The 21,394-nt window shown below is 45.9% G+C and overlaps 1 protein-coding gene across 1 annotated transcript in view; it reads right to left on the minus strand.

The window, feature by feature from the left end:
* Positions 1-14,006: 14,006 nt before the first annotated feature.
* Positions 14,007-21,394, minus strand: part of gcat (glycine C-acetyltransferase) — a 28,880-nt gene continuing 21,492 nt past the window's right edge. The window contains exons 8-9 of the mRNA XM_072271736.1: positions 18,151-18,272; positions 14,007-14,323 (exon numbers count right to left, since the gene is read on the minus strand). Coding sequence (XP_072127837.1) covers positions 14,172-14,323; positions 18,151-18,272 — 274 coding nt within the window. The 3' untranslated portion in view covers positions 14,007-14,171. The remainder of the gene's footprint in view (positions 14,324-18,150; positions 18,273-21,394) is intronic.

Here is a 21,394-nt window from a genome sequence, read left to right on the forward strand (position 1 = left end):
CCTCGTCTGGCAGCTCATTCCATACTCCCACCACTCTCTGTGTGAAGAAGCCCCCCCCAACGTTCCCTTTAAACTTTTCCCCCCTCACCCTTAACTCATGTCCTCTGGTTTTTTTCTCCCCTTGTCTCAGTGGAAAAGCCTGCTTGCATTCACTCTATCTATACCCATCATAATTTTATATACCTCTATCAAATCTCCCCTCATTCTTCTACGCTCCAGGGAATAAAGTCCCAACCTATTCAACCTTTCTCTGTAACTGAGTTTCTCAAGTCCTGGCAACATCCTTGTAAACCTTCTCTGCACTCTTTCAACCTTATTTATATCCTTCCTGTAACTTGTTAACCAAAACTGAACACAATACTCCAGATTCGGCCTCGCCAATGCCTTATACAACCTCATCATAACATTACAGCTCTTATACTCAGTACTTTGATTAATAAAGGCCAATGTACCAAAAGCTCTCTTTACGACCCTACCTACTTGTGAGGCCACTTTTAGGGAATTTTGTATCTGTATTCCCAGATCCCTCTGTTCTACTGCACTCCTCAGTGCCTTACCATTAACCCTGTATGTTCTACCTTGGTTTGTCCTTCCAACGTGCAATACCTCACACTTGTCTGTATTAAACTACATCTGCCATTTTTCAGCCCATTTTTCCAGCTGGTCCAAGTCCCTCTGCAGGCTCTGAAAACCTTCCTCACTGTCTACTACACCTCCATTCTTCGTATCATCAGCAAATTTGCTGATCCAATTTACCACATTATCATCCAGATCATTGATATAGATGACAAATAACAACGGACCCAGCACTGATCCCTGTGGCACACCACTAGTCGCAGGCCTCCACTCTGAGAAGCAATTCTCTACCACCACTCTCTGGCTTCTTCCATCGAGCCAATGTCCAATCCAATTTACCACCTCTCCATGTATACCTAGCGACTGAATTTTCCTAACTAACCTCCCATGTGGGACCTTGTCAAAGGCCTTACTGAAATCCATGTAGACAATATCCACTGCCTTCCCTTCATCCACTTTCCTGGTAACCTCCTCGAAAAACTCCAATAGATTGGTCAAACATGACCTACCACGCACAAAGCCATGTTGACTCTCCCTAATAAGTCCCTGTCTATCCAAATGCTTGTAGATTCTGTCTCTTAGTACTCGCTCCAATAACTTACCTACTACCGACGTTAAACTCACCGGCCTATAATTTCCCGGATTACTTTTCGATCCTTTTTTAAACAACGGAACAACATGAGCCACTCTCCAATCCTCCAGCACCTCACCCATAGACAGCGACATTTTAAATATTTCTGCCAGGGCCCCCGCAATTTCAACACTAGTCTCCTTCAAGGTCCAAGAGAACACTCTGTCAGGTCCCAGGGATTTATCCACTTAAATTTTCCTCAAGACAGCAAGCACCTCCTCCTTTTCAATCTGTACAGTTTCCATTTTCAATCTGTACAGTTTCCATGATCTCACTACTTGATTCCAAAATTCCATAGACTTCATGCCAGTTTCCTTAGTAAATACAGACGCAAAAAACCTATTTAAGATCTCCCCCATTTCCTTTGGTTCCACACATAGCCGACCACTCTGATCTTCAAGAGGACCAATTTTATCCCTTACAATCCTTTTACTCTTAATATACCTGTAAAAGCTCTTTGGAGTATCCTTCACTTTGACTGCCAAGGCAACCTCATGTCTTCTTTTAGCCCTCCTGATTACTTTCTTAAGTATTTTCTTGCACTTCTTATACTCCTCAAGCACCTGATTTACTCCCTGTTTCCTATACATTTCACACAAGTCCCCCTTCTTCTTTATCAGAGTTGCAATATCCCTTGAGAACCAAGGTTCCTTATTCCTATTCAATTTGCCTTTAATCCTGACAGGAACATACAAACTCTGCACTCTCAAAATTTCTCTTTTGAAGGCTTCCCACCTACCAATCACATCCTTGCCAGAGAACAACCTGTCTCAACCCTAGGACCAGATCTATCCTTGTCCATGATCTAATTGAAACTAATGGTGTTATGATCACTGGAACCAAAGTGCTCCCCTACATAGACTTCTGTCACTTGCCCTAACTCGTTTCCTAACAGGAGATCCAATATTGCATCTCCTCTAGTTGGTCCTTCTATATATTGATTTAGAAAACTTTCCTGAACACATTTTACAAACTCTAAACCATCTAGACCCCTAACAGTATGGGAGTCCCAATCAATGTATGGAAAATTAAAATCCCCTACCACCACAACTTTATGTTTCCTGCAGTTGCCTGCTATCTCTCTGCAGATTTGCTCTTCCAAGTCTCGTTGACTATTGGGTGGTCTGTAATACAATCCCACTAATGTGGCCATACCTTTCCTGTTTCTCAGCTCCACCCATAAGGACTCAGTAGACAAGCCCTCTAATCTGTCCTGCCTGAGCACTGCTGTAATATTTTCCCTAACAAGCAATGCTACTCCCCCACCTTTCATTCCTCTGCCTTGATCACATCTGAAACATTGGAACCCTGGAATATTAAGCTGCCAGTCCTGCCCCTCCTGTAGCCAAGTTTCACTAATTGCTATAATGTCATAATTCCACGTGTCAATCCATGCCCTCAACTCATCCGCCTTCCCCGCAATATTCCTAGCATTGAAATATATACACCTCAGAAGATTTTTACCACCACTCACAACAGCGCCTCTTTCACCTCAGACGGATGAAGAAGTTTGGTATGGGCCCCCAAATCCTAAGGACTTTCTACAGGGGCACAATGGAGAGCATCCTGACTGGCTGCATCACTGCCTGGTATGGGAACTGTACTTCCCTCAATTGCAGGACTCTGCAGAGAGTGGTGCAGACAGCCCAGCGCATCTGTAGATGTGAACTTCCCACTATTCAAGACATTTACAGTGACAGGTGTGTAAAAAGGGCCTGAAGGATCATTGGAGACCTGAGTCACCTCAACCAAAAACTGTTCCAGCTGCTACCATCTGGGAAGTGGTACCACAGCATAAAAGCCAGGACCAACAGGCTCCAGGACAGCTTCTTCCACCAGGCCATCAGACTAACGCAACTGTATTTCTATGTTATATTGATTATCCTGTGGTACATAATATTTATTATAAATTACTATAAATGCACATTTCACAATTGGACAGAGACGTAACGTAAAGATTTTTACTCCTCATGTATATGAAGGATGTAAGTAATAAAGTCATTTCAATTCAATTCAATTTCATTAGGCATTCGAAGAGATTTGGTTTGTCACCAAAAACACTCGCAAATTTCGGCAGACGTACTGTGGAGAGTATTCTGACTGGCTGGTGCGGGGGGTGGGAGGGGGCGACTGCACAGGATCGAAGTAAGCCGCAGAGAGTTGTAAACTCGATCAGCTCCATCATGGGCACTAGTCTTCGTAGTATCAAGGACATCTTCAAGGAGCGATGCCTCAGAAAGGCGGCGTCCATCATTAAGGACCCTCATCACTTAGGACATGCCCTCTTCTCATTGCTCCCATCAGGGAGGAGGTACAGAAGCCAGAAGACACACACTCAGTGATTCAGGAACAGCTTCTTCCCCTCTGCCATCCGATCTCTGAATGGACATCGAATCCATGAACACTACCTCACTATTTTTTAATTTCTTTTTTTGCACTAATTTAACTATTTAATACATATATATATACTTACTGTAATTCAGATTTTTTTCTATTACGTATTGCATTGTACTGCCGCCAGAAAGTTAACAAATTTCACGACATATGCCGGTGATATTGAACCTGATTCTGACTCTGAGAATAAAACCGGCTCGGTGTAGTGCTCATGTGACGGGGTGGTTGATGATCGGCATGGAGTAGAGAGCTGAAGGGTCATCTTCTGTGCTTTATCGATGAGAAGTGAGATGGGAGAAACAATGACATTGGATCATTGGGAGTTAATCCTGTCACCTCCGATTCACTTTTCAGGACACGGGTGGCCCTGGAGAAGGCAGTGGTGAACATCTGCAGTCCCTCTGGAGAAGGTGCTCCCGCGGTGCCGTTGAGGGAGTTTATACCCACCAGGCAGGTGGATTATATTCCCAAGCGGGCATGGCGTGGAGCGTGCCAGGGGGACCTGCAGGTGGTGGTGTTCCTAATGACCCACAGCCCTTCCAGGTGGTGAGGAACTGCCTCCTCCAAGAGGACCACAACCTTGTTGTGGTTTGGAGGCTTGCGTCCCTCAGTGACCCGGAGAGCCATGCTGGCTGGAGTCAGGGCTTTGTGCTTTGATTCCTGGTAGGGTCACCCATGCCAAACAAATCAAAGGTCAGAGACCAGACCAAGAGTGGTCCACCGGTCCTCCAGGTTTGGGTGGGTTCAGCTCAGGGCTAACAAACCTGACTGGTCAAAACAAAATTGTTACGGAAACAGCAATGAAGAATCCTTCTACATCTGAGTGCGACAGTATGACATTCATTGAAGGAGGACAATAGACAACAGACAATAGGTGCAGGAGTAGGCCATTCAGCCCTTCAAGCCAGCACCACTATTCACTGTGATCATGGCTGATCATCCACAATCAGTACCCTTTTCCTGCCTTCTCCCCATATCCCTTCACTCTATCTTTAAGTGTTCTATCTAACTCTTTCTTGAAAGAATCCAGAGAATTAGCTTCCACGGCCTTCTGAAGCAGAGCATTCCACAGAACCACAACCCTCTGTATGAAAAAGTTTTTCCTCAACTCCGTTCTAAATTGTCTACCCCTTATTCTTAAACTGTGGCCTCTGGTTCTGGAGGAACTTCACCGCTGTCCTTAAACAGCCTCAGTGCAATGGGGTGTAAGTCAGAACTGCCTGGGTGAGCTACAGCGATGTCGATGATTGATAAGCTTTGAGTGAGGAAGTGGAGGGAGAGTGAGAGGTCGAGATCTGCATTGATGGTGGTGGGAGCGAATGTTTAGGGTGGGCGACGGGCTGACGTGCTCTAACAAACAAGAGCCTCTGTGAGTTACGAGGTCCGGGTAAAAGGATGGAGTAATTGAAATGAGGTGCGGGTGAACAGAGGCACTACTGGAGACTGGGATTCATGTTAATTACCGTGCAGTCAGGAGCACTGCAGGCGGGTGACACTCACTTATCATAAAGAGCTGAGCCGGTAGCAGATGAAAACTCACTAATCCACTCAAGCTAATTAACTGGGGCAGGAAGGTTGCCAGTTTGAGATTACACTCTGGTTTAAACTCTTGTTTTCTTCCTAAGGGATAAATACATGTGTATTCCAATCCATGCCCTCTTTGTGAGCAGCTCTCCCCATTGCCGTATGCTCCTCTATCCATCCCGCCCTCACCATTAGGAGCCGTGAATCAGGCATCTCCAATCTCCACCACCCACCTCTCTAAAATAATCCCTAAAACCTACTTCTTCAACTGAGATTTTGCTTAATGCTGGACAAATCTTTGGTATTATTTTAGTGAGCTGTTAATCTGGTGCCTAAAACCGGGTCCAAAAGTATAAACTAATTCAACAGTGACTGACAGTAGTTAGTTGTTGCAATGTGCTTATGTAGCGTTTGTATTGCGTTCGGGTTCCTGTCATCGACACCAGAGACCAAAGGTTGGAAGTCCAGAAGCTGACGTCCAATGGCTGAGGCCCGGAGACCAGAGGCCTGGCGGCCCGTCCTGGAGTTGGAGGGCCGTCCACGTGTGTGGCTGGGTGGGATGGAGGGAGGAAAGGGCCTTCATTTGCTGCTACACACATCAAAGTTGCTGGTGAACGCAGCAGGCCAGGCAGCATCCCTAGGAAGAGGTACAGTCGATGTTTCAGGCCGAGATCCTTCATCGGCCCAAAACGTCAACTGTACCTCTTCCTAGAGATGCTGCCTGGCCTGCTGCGTTCGCCAGCAACTTTGATGTGAGTTGCTTGAATTTCCAGCACCTGCAGAATTCCTTGTGTTTTCATTTGCTGCTGTTGTTCTGTTGCCTGTTGTATTAAGTCTTGCTGTGTTTAGTGTTGTCCTCCTAAACATTGTGGGCACGCTCTGCTGGCGCTGGAATGCGTGGTGGCACTTGTGACTGCAAAGGTGTTAGTTGTTAACTCAAAAGATGCATTTCACTGTATGTTACAATGTACTTGTAATAAATAAATCTTCATCTAAATCTGTAGCATATGGACTGTAAATGCACTGTGAACCTGTTGGAGAATGATATAGTGTGCCTGCTCTGTATTAACATAACAGTAACATTTAAGAGGTAGTCGTTTGCTTGTCAGACTGAGCGCTAAAGCTATCCACACGTTGTCTTCTTGCGCCTGCTTACGACTGCTCTTTCCAGTTTGTGTCATTGCTGCATCCCCATCCGATGCGCAGGATCAATAGAGAGCAGTGAACTCTGCCCGAAACATCATGGGCACGTCCCAGCACTCCATCTGTAGTACAAACGTACCTACAGGAAACACTGCCTCAGGAAGGCAACCTCCATTATCAAGGTCTCCACCATGTGTACCATGCCACCTTCTCACAGCTACCATTAGGCAGAAGCCTGGAGTCCCAGACCAGCAAGTTCAAGAACAGCCACTTCCCTTCAACCTTTTGCTTGTGGAACCAACTTGTACAATCCTAATCGTTACCTCAGTATAGTAACACGACTTGATGTGGTGATCACTTTGTACTACAATGAACTGTTGTTCTAATTGTGCACTATCTTGCAAAATGGTGTACAGTTTATAAGTTATGTTTTTCTTGTGATTGCTGGTTATCTAGAGCGGCAGGGTGGAGGTACGTCTCTATCAAAGGAGGTGTAAGGCACTCCTTCCCTCCACTAGCCTGCAAGGTGCAGCACCTGCTTAGCCCCCCCCCATCCGATCAGGGTCATGTGAAGTCATGGGAGCTGGTGGTAGATGGTCATATGAGCAGCTGGTGCACATCACAAGTCCTGGTTATGCCACCAGTGATACCAGACAATCTCTGAAGAGTATTGATAATGGCTAGGCTCACCTGTCTTGTAAAGACACTGTCCAGAAGACAACAATGCCAAAACACTTCTGTAGAATTTGTCAAGAACAATCATGGTCCTAGATCTTAACCATCCATGCCATATGACACAGCACACGATGATGATAATGTATTATCCCTACGATGCTGTTCCAAGTGTTGAACCTGTGACCAAACATTTTAATTCCAATTCCCATTCTCATTCTGAAGTGTTGATCCATGGCCTCCTCTTGTGCCAAGGTGAGGCCACCCTCAAGGTGAAGGAGTAACACCTTATACTCCATCCAGGTAGCCTCCAACCTGATGGTATGAATAACGATCTTTCCTTCTGGTGAACAAAATTCTCCCCCCTCAGACCTTTAACTCCTTCTCACCTGCCTATTCCTCCCTCCTGGCCCTCCTCCTCCTTCCCTTTCTCCTTTGGTCCACTCTCCTGTCCTATTAGATTTTCTTCTCCAGCCCTTGACCTTTCCCACCCACCTGGCTTCACCTATCTAGCCTCTTATGCTAGCCTCTTTCCCCTCACCCCACCTTTTAATTCAGGCACCTCCCCCCTTCCCTCTCAGTCCTGAAGAAGAGTCTGGGCCCAAAACATCAACTGTTTACTCTTTTCCATACAGGTTGCCTGACCTGCTGAGTACCTCCAGCATTTTGTGTGTGTTGCTTTGTATTTCCAGCCTCGGCAGATTTTCTCGTGTCTGTGCACATTTGTCCTTCTGCAGATGGTGATAAACTTGACTTTGACCTTGTTATGTAAGAGGAAATGATAAGGTGGTGTAACATTCACTCATGATTTAGTGGTAGATAACATTAATGCCGCTAAGTACCAGACAATGACTACCTTCAACAAAGGAGAATTTCAGCAGCTACCTTTGGCATTCAGTAACATCGCCATCACTGAATGCTCCCTCCACTGACATCCTGGCGGACCCCACTAACCAGAAACACAACTAGATCAGCCGCCTGGATACTACAGCTTTAAGATGAGGACAGAGGCTGAGACTGCTGTTGAGAGTGTGTCACCTATGGCCACCCCCAAGCCTTCCCATCTCCTACAAGGCTTCACCTCCTCTGTTGTGAGGAACGACAAAGGGCAGTAGATACATCTGCATTTGGTGGCCTCCCCTACATCCACGAGGCCCAGCGCAGATTGGGCACCCGTTTCGCAGGGAACCTACACCCACTCCACAGTGGCCATCCCGAGCTCTCAGCTGTTGACTATTCCAGTTCTCCTTCCCACTCCCACTCCCACACCAACCTGCCCATCTTCGGTCTCCTCTATGGCCAGGACGAAGCCCAAATCAAACTGAAGGAGCATCTTGTATTCCACCTGGGTAGTCTACAACCCGAGGGCACGAACACTGGGTTTGCCAATTTTAGGTAATCCTTCTCTTTTCTTTTTCTCTCCTCCTGCCTCCCCCCCAACCTCTCCAGTGGTGTTCTTATTTTTGTCCTTGTCCTTCCTGCGCCCCCACCCCCCATCCCATCCACTCACTACACACACACACCACCCCAAGGCTCCCTCATCAACACCTCCCCCACCTGTTTCTGATTTGCCTTTCTCCTCTCCCCTTTATGATTCCCACACTTACCTTCTTTACTTACCCGATCCAAGCCCATGGTGTCCTGTCTATCTCCCTCCAGCAGCCGTCTCCATTCTCTGTACTCCTCTCCCTACCTTGCTCCATCTGCTTTTTTTTTTAAATCGCGCTCTGTCTCTGTGTTCCTGACCCCCATCCGGTGGAAATGTCCCCTCCCTCGACCTCCCAGCCAAAACTGATCCAGCTCCTCCAAACACACCCAATGTTATTCCAGTTACTAGACCACTGTCAGTCAGTAACACCCAAACCAGCAACACCCATACCAGTGACACCCAAACTAGCAACACCCATACCAGTGACACCCAGAGTGCTGAAACCTCGACCGGTGACAACCAGATCAGTAACAGGTGGTTGATGACCCCAAGACTGGTGACACCCACACCGAAGACGCAACTAAATTCTCTTAGAGTATGAAAAGCTTTCCATAAACCCAGAACCCCCATTAGAAAACCATTAGGCAGTAAAGACACAAGGGTGTACAGTTACAGCAGGAATCTTTGAAGAAGAAAGCAGCCCCTAATCCATTTCCACTGAGTGTATTGGTACAGTGAAGGGTTTGAGTCAGCCGATTAGACAAAACCAGAACAGCATCTACTATATTACAGGCCAAGTGGTGTGGAACTGATCATTGTACTCACACAGACAGGGACTGGACCCTCAGTCACACCTATAGATAAATATAGTTGGGTCAGAACAAGTGCAACATTAACATCTGGTGTTCTTATTTAAAGTAATGTTAGGGAACTTGGCTCCATTTCTAGTTGTAAGTTCAATGCGTTTCTGGTCTGATACTCACGCTGCTCACATAGTCGCATGGCTCTTTAGGTTAATGATGTATGTCCCACTGTTCGGAGAAATACTCACAAAATGCTGGAGGAACTCTGCAGGATGCTGCCTGGCCTGCTGAGTTCCTCCAGCATTTTGCGTGTATTACTTTGATTTCCAGCATCTGTAGATTTTCTGTTAAGAATCAGGAACTAAGAACAGGGAATATCCCGCAGGTTGAGAGCATCCACGGACAGAGAGAGGCAGAATTAACGTTTCAAGTTGAAAACATTATCGGTTTCCCTCTCTACAGATGCTGTGCAACCTGACGGGTATCTCCAGCTTTTTCTGTTTTACTTTGTGGAATTCCAGCTGTGACCCCAGTCCATTCCACAGCTGCCCAGTTCCATTCACGCAAGCACTGATCTGCTCTTGCTGACCAATCGAACCCTGCAGGTTACCACCTTTGCATTTCAACCAGTTTCCCTGTCTCTCACTCTCAGTGTCACCAGAGCTGTTGAGAGCCTGGTGGTTCTGCTGGGTTAGAGGCAGAGACTTCACTGCCAACCAAGTCAACCCCAGCACCTGAAATCTTAGAGTGACACAAGTCAGGAGGCCATTCAGCCCACCATTTTCCATGCTCTCCGGGATGTATTCTACAAACCCCCACCTCCTCTGCAGATGTTTCATTGATCAGGAGCCACAGCTGTTCACAAAGGAAGCAGAACTATTTTATTGAAGGCTCCTGTGTTTCCTCCCAGCCCCCTGTCAGCCTGCTGAAGATTCCTCAAAGTTCTAATAAAGGGCCATCAACGCAGGACACTCACTGATCCTGACACTCACCTGGAACCTACCAGCCTTCTCCTTCCCACCCTCCCCCCATCTTCTTTATAGGGCCTCTGCCCCTTCCCCCTACAGTCCTGACGAAGGGTTCCGGCCTGAAACGTCAACTGATCGTTTCCATGGATGCTGCCCGACCTGCTGAGTTCTTCCAGCGTGTTGTGAGTGTTGCTTTGACCCCAGCATCTGCAGATTATTGTGTGCTAATGAAATGTAGGAGGTCTAATTAGGGAAGGATACACACAATGAATGGTAGAGCCCTAGGAGGTGTTGAGGAACAGATGGACATTGATGTATATCCAAGAATCCTTGACAGCACAGGTAGATAAGCTGGTGAAGGTGGCAAATACAACACTTACTTTCATTAGCCAGAGCACAGAACGTACGAGTAGGGGCATCATAACACCACTTTATAAAGCAGTGGCTAGACCACAACTGGAGTATTGAACACAGTTTAATCATCACACTACAGGAAGGGTGTGATTGCACCAGAGATCATTCAAAGGAGATTCACCAGGATGTGGGCTGGATGGAGTGCTTCAGTTACAGGAGACTGGAGAGTTGGGGTTATTTTCCTTGGAGCAGAATTGGCTGAGGGGGGACCTATGAAATGCTTTGAGAGGTTGATCATGACTAGACTGAACTCCTGCCTCAGGAAGGACCTGGACCCATTGCAATTTGCCCATTGCCACAAGACGTCAATGGCAGATGCAATTTCAATGGCTCTCCACACGGCCTTAGACCACCTGGACAATACCATCACCTACGTCAGGATGCTGTTCATCGACTATAGTTCAGCATTTAATACCATCATTCCCACAACCCTGATCGATAAGTTACAGAACCTGGGCCTTTGTACCTCCCTCTGCAATTGGATCCTCAACTTCCTAACTGGAAGACGACAATCTATGCGGATTGGTGATAATATCACCTCCTCGCTGACGATTAACTTTGGTGCACCTCAGGGGTGTGCACTTAGCCCACTGCTCTACTCTCTATATACTCATAACTGTGTGGCTAGATATAGCTCAAATGCCATCTATAAACTTGCTGATGATACAACCATTGTTGGTAGAATCTCAAATGGAGACGAGAGGGTGTACAGGAGCAAGATATGCCAACTAGTGGAGTGGTGTCGCAGCAACAACCTGGCACTCAACGTCAGTAAGACGAAACAGCTGATCGTGGACTTCAGGAAGGGAAAGAGGAAGGAACACATACCAATCCTCACGGAGGAATTAGAAGTGGAGAGAGTAAGCAGCTTCAAGTACCTGGGTGTCAAGATCTCTGAGGACCTAACCTGGTCCCAACATATCGATGCAGCTATAAAGAAGACAAGACACTGACTATACTTCATTAGGAGTTTGAAGAGATTTGGTGTGTCAACAAAGACTTCTATAGAAGTACCATGGAGAGCATTCTGACAGGCTGTATCATTGCTTAGTATGGGGGGGGACTATTGCAAAGGACTGAAAGAAGCTGCAGAGGGTTGTAAATTTAGTCAGCTCCACCTTGGGTACTAGCCTACAACGTACCCAGGATATCTTCAGGGAGCAGTATCTTAGAAAGACAGCATCTATTATTAAGGACCCCCAGCACCCAGGGCATGCCCTCTTCTCTTTGTTATCATCAGGTAGGCGATACAGAAGCCTGAAGACTCACACTCAGTGATTCAGGAACAGCTTCATCCCCTCTGCTATTCAATTCTTAAATGGACATAGAACCCATAAACACTACCTCACTTTCTAATATATATTATTTCTGTTTTTGCATGATTTTTAATCTATTCATATACATATACTGTGATTGATTGATTTATTATTTTTCCTTTTATATTATGTATTGCATTGTTGCTGCTGCTAAGTTAACAAATTTCATGACATATGCTGGCGATAATAAATCTGATTCTGATTCTAATGGAAGTGTACTAAATTATGACAGATGTAGACAGATGTAGATGGGTACCGATGGTCATCATGGGCAAGATGGACTAAAGGGTCTGTGGCTGCTGGGTATCTCTATAAATTATCAGGTCTTATTCCAACAGCTCACTTCAAATGATAACAACTCCAGCTGTACATGGAAAATTTGACAATTAATTCACCTCCTGTTACCCATGCCCTACTGTTGGAAATAATTCCTCTCAATTTACTGCCAAACAACACATTATGTAGTACACCTTAATTAAATTTCTCTTTAACCCTCTCTGCTGCAAGGCAAACATCCCTGATAAATTCTCTGCAGATTCTGATAAATCTATGCAGCCTCTCAAAGGACTCTGGAGATTGTCTCAGGAGGTTGGTGGAAAATATTGGATATTATAAACCATTTCCTTCCCTATCTCTGGTAGTTTGTGAGCTCAGAACTTGGCTGATAGCTGACCCAAGGCCAACTCTGTGTCAAGGTGTCCTCCGACATCAGAACAGAACTGCACTCACACACACATGAAGCTGAAAGGTTAAGGTTATCTCTGTAGTCATACATGCTACACACAAAATCCTCCTGAAAAGAACATTTTCCTTTAAACTCTACATTACCATTATACATTTTCTTGAGAACATTTGTTACCAATTCATGCACCAGAGTTCCTATCTAAATTGCATTATAATTCTCCTTCCTTCAATTAAATACTTTGCCATACTGTCTGCTCCTGTTCCTTTCTAAAGCTATGCTAAAAAGTCAGGGAGCTGTGATCAGTGTCTCTGAAATGCTCACCCACCAAGGGATCTGACACCTGACCAGGTTTATTCACCAGTACTAGATAATACACTAGATATTATAGTGGAGTAAAGGGAATTACAGAGGCATGAGAGAGGAACTGGCTAGATAGAATTGATTGGAAAAGGACACTAGCAGGGACGATATAGCAAGCAGCAAAGGCACGGGATATATACATCCCAGAGGACGAAGTATTCTAAAAGAAAGATCTCACAAGAGAAGTCAAAACCAATATAAAAGCCAAAGAGAGGGCATATAATTAGGGGGAAGTTCAAGGATTGGGAAGCTTTTAAAAGCCAACAGAAGGCAACTAAAAAAAAGTAATTAAGAAGGCAAGAAGAAAGCTAGTCAATAATATTAAAGACGATACAAAAAGTTTCTTCAGATACATTAAGTGTAAAAGAGGTGAGAGGGGATATCGGACTGCTGGAAAAACAATGATCGAGAGATAGTAATTAGTGACAAGGAAATGGCGGATGAACTGAGTAATTATTTAGCATGTCTTCACTGTGGAAGACACTAGCAGTATGGTGGAAATTCCAGGTGTCAGAGGTTTTGAAGTGCTTTGGAGACCACAGTGGGAGCATGGCATACAGCTCCAGATCCATATAACAAAGAACATAGATACGCTGAAAAGAGCAGCAAGAACAGAGAGGTGACATCCATCGGGAAAGACCAAGCAGGCTGGGGCTTTTATCTAGGAAAGAGAAGACAGAACTGAATGGACAAGGATCTGTCTGGTTATAAATGGTTAAGACATGGTGAAGGTGTTTCCATGTGTAAATAAATTCCTCAAACAGCTGGAGACCTACCAACCAGACCAGACAGCACAGCTCCATGGTACATCAGAATGAGGGATTGCAAATACTCAAAGTGCTGGAAGAACTCAGAAAGTCAGGTAGTATCTATGGAAAGGAGTAAACAGTTGACATTTCAGGCTGAGAATCTGATGAATGGTCTCAGTCTGAAACATTAAATGACTGTTTATTCCTTTCCATTGCTCATGCCTGACCTGCTGAGTTCCTGTGTGTCTTGCTCTAGATTTCTAACATCTGCAGGGTCTCATGTTCCCAAATACTCAGGAGCCTGGGATGTGAGTGAATAGAACAAGTCTAAAACAATCAATGGAATAATTGCAATACTCTATTTTCAAATGCAATCAAAAAAAGGAAATTGTTTCTCACTAGTCTGATACACCCTTCCAAAAGCAGGGTTAAAAATCAGACTCAGTAAACCTTGAATTAAACTGTCTGGAAAATAATGTTCAGAATTTTTTGTACTTCAAATGGCTTTCACTGAATCACTCCATGTTTGTGTCCAACTTCGAGGAAGGCCTGCACGCACCGGTCGATATCCTCATCGCTATGGGACGCAGAGATCTGCACACGGATCCGTGCTTTGTCTTTCGGCACCACAGGGTAGCTGAAGCCTATCACGTATATTCCTGAGGAAAGGAAAGACAAGCTGAATATTAGATTGGCTTAACAAATCCTGGATAGGGAAGTATTTCCTGATAATTACAGTGTGTACGTCATCAAATCCTGCTGCAGAGGATAAAGCCAGCTGAATCTTTGCTGGAAGATTCTGATCAGCCAGCATGGGGTTGACTCAGAGGAACGATGTAGCTAACCTGGTTAATCTATCCTTCAGTCTCTGAAGTACAGAAGCCCACTCGATTCAAAACAAACCAAAGGAGTGGATTTAACTCCCACTCCGGTCTGGAAGGCCACGTCCAACAACCCTGCTGAAATCCTGGCATTCAAGTCCCTGACGGAAAGATGGCAGGGAGCTGACTCAGTGAATGAAAATCAAAATGCTGGAGCTCCAAATAAAAACAGAACAGACAGGAAACACTCAAAAGGTCAGGCAGCATCTGTGGAAAGAGAAACCAGTAACATTTCAGGTGTGGAGGCCATAGTCAGAAAAAGGAATGAGAGAAAAGAAGTTAGTTTTCAGTAGCAAAGGTTGAGAGGGTTGGGTAGGACAAAGGGTTGGGAGACGCCAGAGAGTAGTGATGGATAACTGTGTGTCAGATTGGAGGACGGTGTGTAGCGGTGTGCCTCAGGGATCTGTACTGGGTCCAATGTTGTTTGTAATATATATTAATGATCTGGATGATGGGGTGGTAAATTGGATTAGTAAGTATGCAGATGATACTAAGATAGGTGGAGTTGTGGATGATGAGGTAGGTTTTCAAAACTTGCAGAGAGATTTAGGACAGAAGAGTGGGCTGAAAGATGGCAGATGGAGTTTAATGCTGAAAAATGTGAGGTGCTACATTTTGGTAGGACTAATCAAAATAGGACATACATGGTAAATGGTAGGGCATTGAAGAATGCTGTAGAACAGAGGGATCTAGGAATAATGGTGCATAGTTCCCTGAAGGTGGAATCTCATGTGGATAGGGTGGTGAAGAAAGCTGTTGGTTTGCTGGCCTTTTATTAATCAGAGCATTGAGTATAGGAGTTGGGGTGTAATGTTGAAATTGTATAGGGCATTGGTAAGGCCAAATTTGGAGTATTGTGTGCAGTTCTGGTCACTGAATTATAGGAAAGATGTCAATAAAATTGAGAGAGTACAGAGGAGGTTTACTAAAATGTTGCCTGGGTTTCATCTCCTAAGTTACAGAGAAAGGTTGAACAAGTTAGGTCTTTATTCTTTGGAGCGTAGAAGGTTGAGGGGGGACTTGACAGAGGTGTTTAAATTTATGAAGGGGATAGATAGAGTTGACGTGGATAGGCTTTTTCCATTAAGAGTGGGGAAGATTCAAACAAGAGGACATGAGTTGAAAGTTAAAGGACAAAAGTTTAGGGGTAACATGAGGGGGAGCTTCTTTACTCACAGAGTGGTAGCTGTGTGGAACGAGCTTCCAGCAGAAGTGGTTGAGGCAGGTTCGATGTTGTCGTTTAAAGTTAAATTGGATAGATATATGGACAGGAAAGGAATGGAGGGTTATGGGCTGAGTGCAGGTCGGTGGGACTAGGTGAGAGTAAGAGTTCGGCACAAACTAGAAGGGCCGAGATGGCCTGTTTCCGTGCTGCAATTGTTATATGGTTATATGGTTAAAGGGGATATCTCTAAAAGGTAACAGTTCATGTAAATGCCCCCACCAAATCACTTGCTCTGCATTTCTGACAAAGTATCCCACTCAAGCATTAGCCAGTTTTCTTCCTACTGATGTTGCCTGACCTAACTGCTGCAAGCATTTACTGTTTTTGTTACAACAGACTGAGTAATGCAAGTTAGCTTTGCTGCAGCAGTTTGTAGGGAGGGTTCCTAAAGAAGTGAACAGGGAAAGACTGCATAAACTGGGAATCTTGACATGACAATGAGTAGCCAGTGGTACAAAATAACAACAGAGCTGGAAAAGATCAAGTCAAATTGAAAGAAAATGGTGCATTTATATAAAGTGTTGTTGAACGATCATTGCTGATGATGTAAGACATACAACTGAACCTCAAAAATGTGGTAACTGTTTCAGTGGAATTAATTGAATAACTCAAAGTTCAAAGTAAATTTATCAAAGTACACATGTCACCGTATGCTACCCTGAGATTCATTTCCTTGAAGACATTCATTTAGAACAAAGAAATATAACAGAGTCTGTGAAAAACCATACACTGAGACTAACAAACAACCAATATGCAAAAGACAAATTGTGCAAATCCCAAAAATAATAATAATAATAAACAAACAAACAAATAAGATGGAGAACCTGAGTTGTTGAGTACTTGAAAGTGAGTCCATAGGTTGCTGGAACCAGGTTTGGTGTTGAGGTGACTGAAGTTATCCACACTGGCTCAGGAGCCTGGTGGTTGAAGGGTAGTAACTGTTCCTGGACCCAAGGCTTCTGTACCTCCGTCCTGATGGCAGCAGTGAGAAGAGAGTATGGCCTGGATGGTGGGGTTCCTTGATGATGGCTTTCTTGTGGCAGGGCTCCTTGTATGTGCTCAATAATGGGGAGGGCTTTGCCACAGATGGACTGAGCTACATCCACCAATTCTTTTGTAGACTATTCCATTCTTGAGCATTGGTGCCACCAGGAATTTATGCAAGTTTGTCAAAGTTTTAGACAGTATGCCAAATACGCGCAAACGTCTAAGAAAGTAGAGGTGCGGCCCTGCCTCCTTTGCGATGGCACATGCTGCTTCCAGGACAGATCCTCTGATATGATAATGCCCTGATGTAATCTGGCTCATGGACCTCCGGTTTCCTGCTCCTGTAGTCAATAACCAGCTCTTTGGTTTTGCTGACGTTGAAAGAGAGGCTGTCACTATGGCACCATTCAAACAGATTTTCAGTTTCTCTCCTGTATGCTGATTCTTCACCACCTTTGATTCGGCTGACAACGGTGGTGTCGTCAGCAAACTTTAATATGGCATTTGAGCTGTGCTTAGCCTCACAGTCGTAAGTATAAAGCCAGTAGGCAGCACACAGCCTTGTGATGCACCTGTGCTGATAGTGATTGTGGGGGATATAATGTTCCTCATCCATACTGATTGGGGTCTGAAAACTCTCACTAGCCTGGCTCCCTGGGATTACTCCTGAAGTTTAATATCAAGGCTGACAGTGCAGCACACCCCGGGCACTGCACTGAGGGATCTGCCAGGTTTGCACACCTAGGTCTCAGGAGTTGGCCTCGGCCTTCTTACTCGGAGGGCGAGGGACGGTGAAGGACAGCTCCACTGTCAGGGAGCCACATGGAATGGGTCCCAAGGGAGACCATGCTTGGCTGGGTCAGGCAGACTGGGGAACAGGGAGGTCCCAGATTTTGATGGGTTATCACCTACAACCTCCTACAATATCCAGCCCTACTGCGACTGGCACTGGTTCACAGGGGACGTAGGTTCAAGATAAGGAGGCGGTCACTTTCAACCGAGGTGTGCGGACATTTCTTCTTGTGGAGGATGGGAAATGTCTGGACTTTGCTATCCAGAGGTGTGGAGGCTAAAGTTAAAGTGGAAAAAAGTTTAGGGAATAGAGTTGGTAAGGTAGATTTAGGCCCCCGGGTAGATAAGAATGGCGGGCAAGCTTAATGGACAGAGCAGCCTCTTCCTGCTTCCATTTTGTATCGAGTCAGAAGCAGCTTGGTGGTCAATGGGAACGCATGGAACATCACTCTGACAGCTGGGCACAGCCACAAAACAATAGAAGTGGTTAAATCTACAGGAAGAGGGTGCACTGGCTACGGTCACCCACACAGACAGGAACAAAAGCAGGGGATGGAGCCCACACTGGACTTTCAGACTCAGTCACTGCCTTGTGACTTACCCCGTTGCAGCATGTCCTCTGCCATAGTTGATGCCAGCCAGGCATCGCCCAACATCACCGGGCAGATGGGATGGTCTGCTCCACCAATGGTGAACCCTGCGGCTGTCATCTGACTGCGGAACCTGTGCAAAACAGCCAATCAAAATCCAGTGAGAAAGGTGTAAGCCTGCCACCTTACCCCTCCCAATCACCCTTGGTCAAAGTTGGAGAGCAAGGGTTAAAACGTTACAGAACCAAGCTAGGTAGATGTAATTAAAAATAGAAGAGCAAGGTTAAGGAGCTGATGGACTTTACTCAGAGACAGAACAACTGGGATTCTTTTAAGTGTGTTCTTTGCCACCACAGTTAGCTTAATGTTTTACAGAGCCAGCGACCGGTTCAATTCCCACCACTGTCCGTGAGAAGTTTGTACGTTCCCCGTGTCTGTGCAGGCTTCCTCCCACATTCCAAAGACGAATGGGTTTGTAGGTTAATTGATTACATGGGTGTAATTGGGCAGAGTGGGCTTGGTGGCCTGTTACCGCACATATCTCTAAATTAAAAGAATAAAAAATCAATGAACCGTGTACAGCATGAACTGTTTCATAACTTGACTGCTCCACCCTCACTGAGCAACAAGCTGCCGCTCTGTGGCACAACAAACGCTCACCTCTACAGCAGTCCCCATCTCCCTGCTCTCCCTCTGCCCCTTTTGCCAAACCCTCAAACAACAGGAGCCCCCTCAATCTCTCCAAGGGAAACACCACATGTCACCCATCATAAGAACACCACTCAGTTCCACAACTCTGCTAATTAATACAATCCTCAACCCAACTCCACTCTGCTCTACCTACAGTTCCAAAACCCCACCAGCTTTAAAACTGTCAGCATTTATAAAACCCTCAGCTGGAGAAATGCAAGGACTTTCAACACTGCAAGTGCAGTGTTACCTCACCTCATGCTCATAGAGCTTTGCCCTGAAGACCTCTATACTATCGGGTACAACCATCTCACCCAAGGTTCTCTTCAGTGTCGTAATACTGGAGGAAGGGAGCACACGAAGGATGTAGCTCAGGAGCAGACCACTGGAGCTGGATGAAGAACTTACACTCAGGACGAAGACTGAGCTTAAATAACAGGGCGGAGGTGTTAAAGAGGCTAGTGAAAGCAGGGCTGCTGGTTGAGTGTGAATCAAACCTGGATGGCAGGACTTGCAGGACTTCAGTGCAAATAACCTACAGAATACGCCAGAGGGAAGGCAGACTGCCAATGCTGGTTCATGAACCCTACAGACAACGTGAATGAGGAACCGAGCAGCTGGGCAATGTTACAGAGAAGGCAGTGAATAAATGAACAAGCTTACTGGGTGGGAAGCAGCAATTAAACTGCATGTGGACTCAGCAGGAAAGCAGAGATCGATTAATACACAGGGGGCTGTACCAGAGGCTGATCAGAAACATGAGAAAACCTGCAGATGCTGGAAAACCAGAGCACACAAAATGTTACAGAGGAACTCAGCAGGTCAGGCAGCATCAATGGAAAAGAGTACACAGTCAATGTTTTGGGCTGAGAACCTTCATCGGGAATGGAGAGGAAGGGGAGAAGTCAGGGTAAGAATATGGGGGAGGAGAGGAAGTCGTACAAGATGGCAGGTGATAGGTGAAACTGGGAGAGGAGAGAGGAGGGGTGAAGTAAAGAGCTTGGAAGTTGATTGGTGAATGAGATCAGGGCCGGAGGAGGGGGAATCTGATAGGAGAGGCAACAGAGGGAGGTGATGGGCAGGTAAGCAGGAATGGGGAACGGTGAAGGTGGGGACGGGGGGGCAAATGAGCATAAGTTGGAGAAATCAATGTTCATGCCTTCAGGTTGGAGGCTACCCAGAAGAAATACAAGGTGTTGCTCCTCGAACTTGAGTGTGGCCTCATTGTGGCAGTAGAGGAGGCCATGGACTGACATGTCAGAATGGGAATAGGAAGTGGAATTGAAATGGGTGGCCACTGGGAGATTATGCTTTTTCTGGTGGACAGAGTGAAGGTGCTTGGCGAAGTGGTCTCCCAATCTACGTCGGGGCTCACCGATATACAGAAAGCAACACCCGCAGCACCAGGATGACCCAAGCAGACTCACAGGTGAAGTGTTGCCTCACCTGGAAGGACTACTGGGGCTCTGAAGGGTAGTGTGAGAGGGGCAGATGTGGCACTTGCTGTGCTTACAAGGCTAAGTTACAGGAGGGAGATCAATGGGGAGGAATGAGTGGACAAGGGAGTCGCACAAGGAGCAATCCCTGTGGAAAGCAGAAAGTGGGGGCGGAGAAGAAAGTGTGGAAAGATGTGTTCGGCAATGGGATCCCATTGGAGATGGAGGAAGTTACGGAGAATTATGTACTAGACACGGAGGCTAGTGGGGTGGTAGGATTGATTAACTAATTGATCTATTTATCTCTCCCCTCAGTGGTAATTACTGACTGGCCTCAGGGGAAGGCAACACAAAGGTGAACAACCAGCATCTCACAGATAGACTGGAGGGCACGTGGAATCCCTTAATATCCACACCGAGCAAGGCAGCATTTCATTAAAGGATGAGAGGGAACAGGCCCAGAAAATTTATTTTAAATAAAATCAACCATCTACTGAGTCTGCCTGCACAGGGTCAAGGCCGTGGAACGTGGTCTTCAGAGACACACGTCAAGAACCTCAGGGTCTCTTCTGGCTTTCAGTAGGTTTCAGTGATCTCTGATGAACATCAGCCACCTGGACTGGTCCTGTGTCCCCAGAACAGAAATATCTTGAATGTTATTTATGTTGTTTGATCTCCAGACTCAGCAGCTTTTTGAGGAGTGTTGTAGAAAGGGAAGGAAACTGCCCCATTGTGCAAACCCTCCTTCCTGATCTCACTCTGAATGCCAAGTTCTAGTTTTAAACACTACAGTCTGCCCAGCTTCTCATATCTGATCGAGCCAACTCTCCAACCATAGAGTGATTTCCCCACCCTCACCGGCACTCGCCTGCTCCCCCAAAGGGAGGGAACGTCAACTCAGACCATGAGGGGCCTGCGTCGGGCATTTTCATGCCTTACAAGGCGCAGATTGGAAGTCTGTGTGGGGCGCCACTCCTCGCACAGGCTAGAGCAATCTGTGATTAAGTGCCTTGCTCAAGGGCACAATCACGCTGCCACAGCTGAGGCTCGAACTAGCAACCTTGAGGTAACTAGACGAACGCCTTAACCACTTGGCCACGTGCCCAACACAAACCCCAAACCCCCAATC

The sequence above is a fragment of the Mobula birostris genome, chromosome 11 (assembly GCF_030028105.1).
Source record: "Mobula birostris isolate sMobBir1 chromosome 11, sMobBir1.hap1, whole genome shotgun sequence".
Classification (NCBI taxonomy): domain Eukaryota; kingdom Metazoa; phylum Chordata; class Chondrichthyes; order Myliobatiformes; family Myliobatidae; genus Mobula; species Mobula birostris.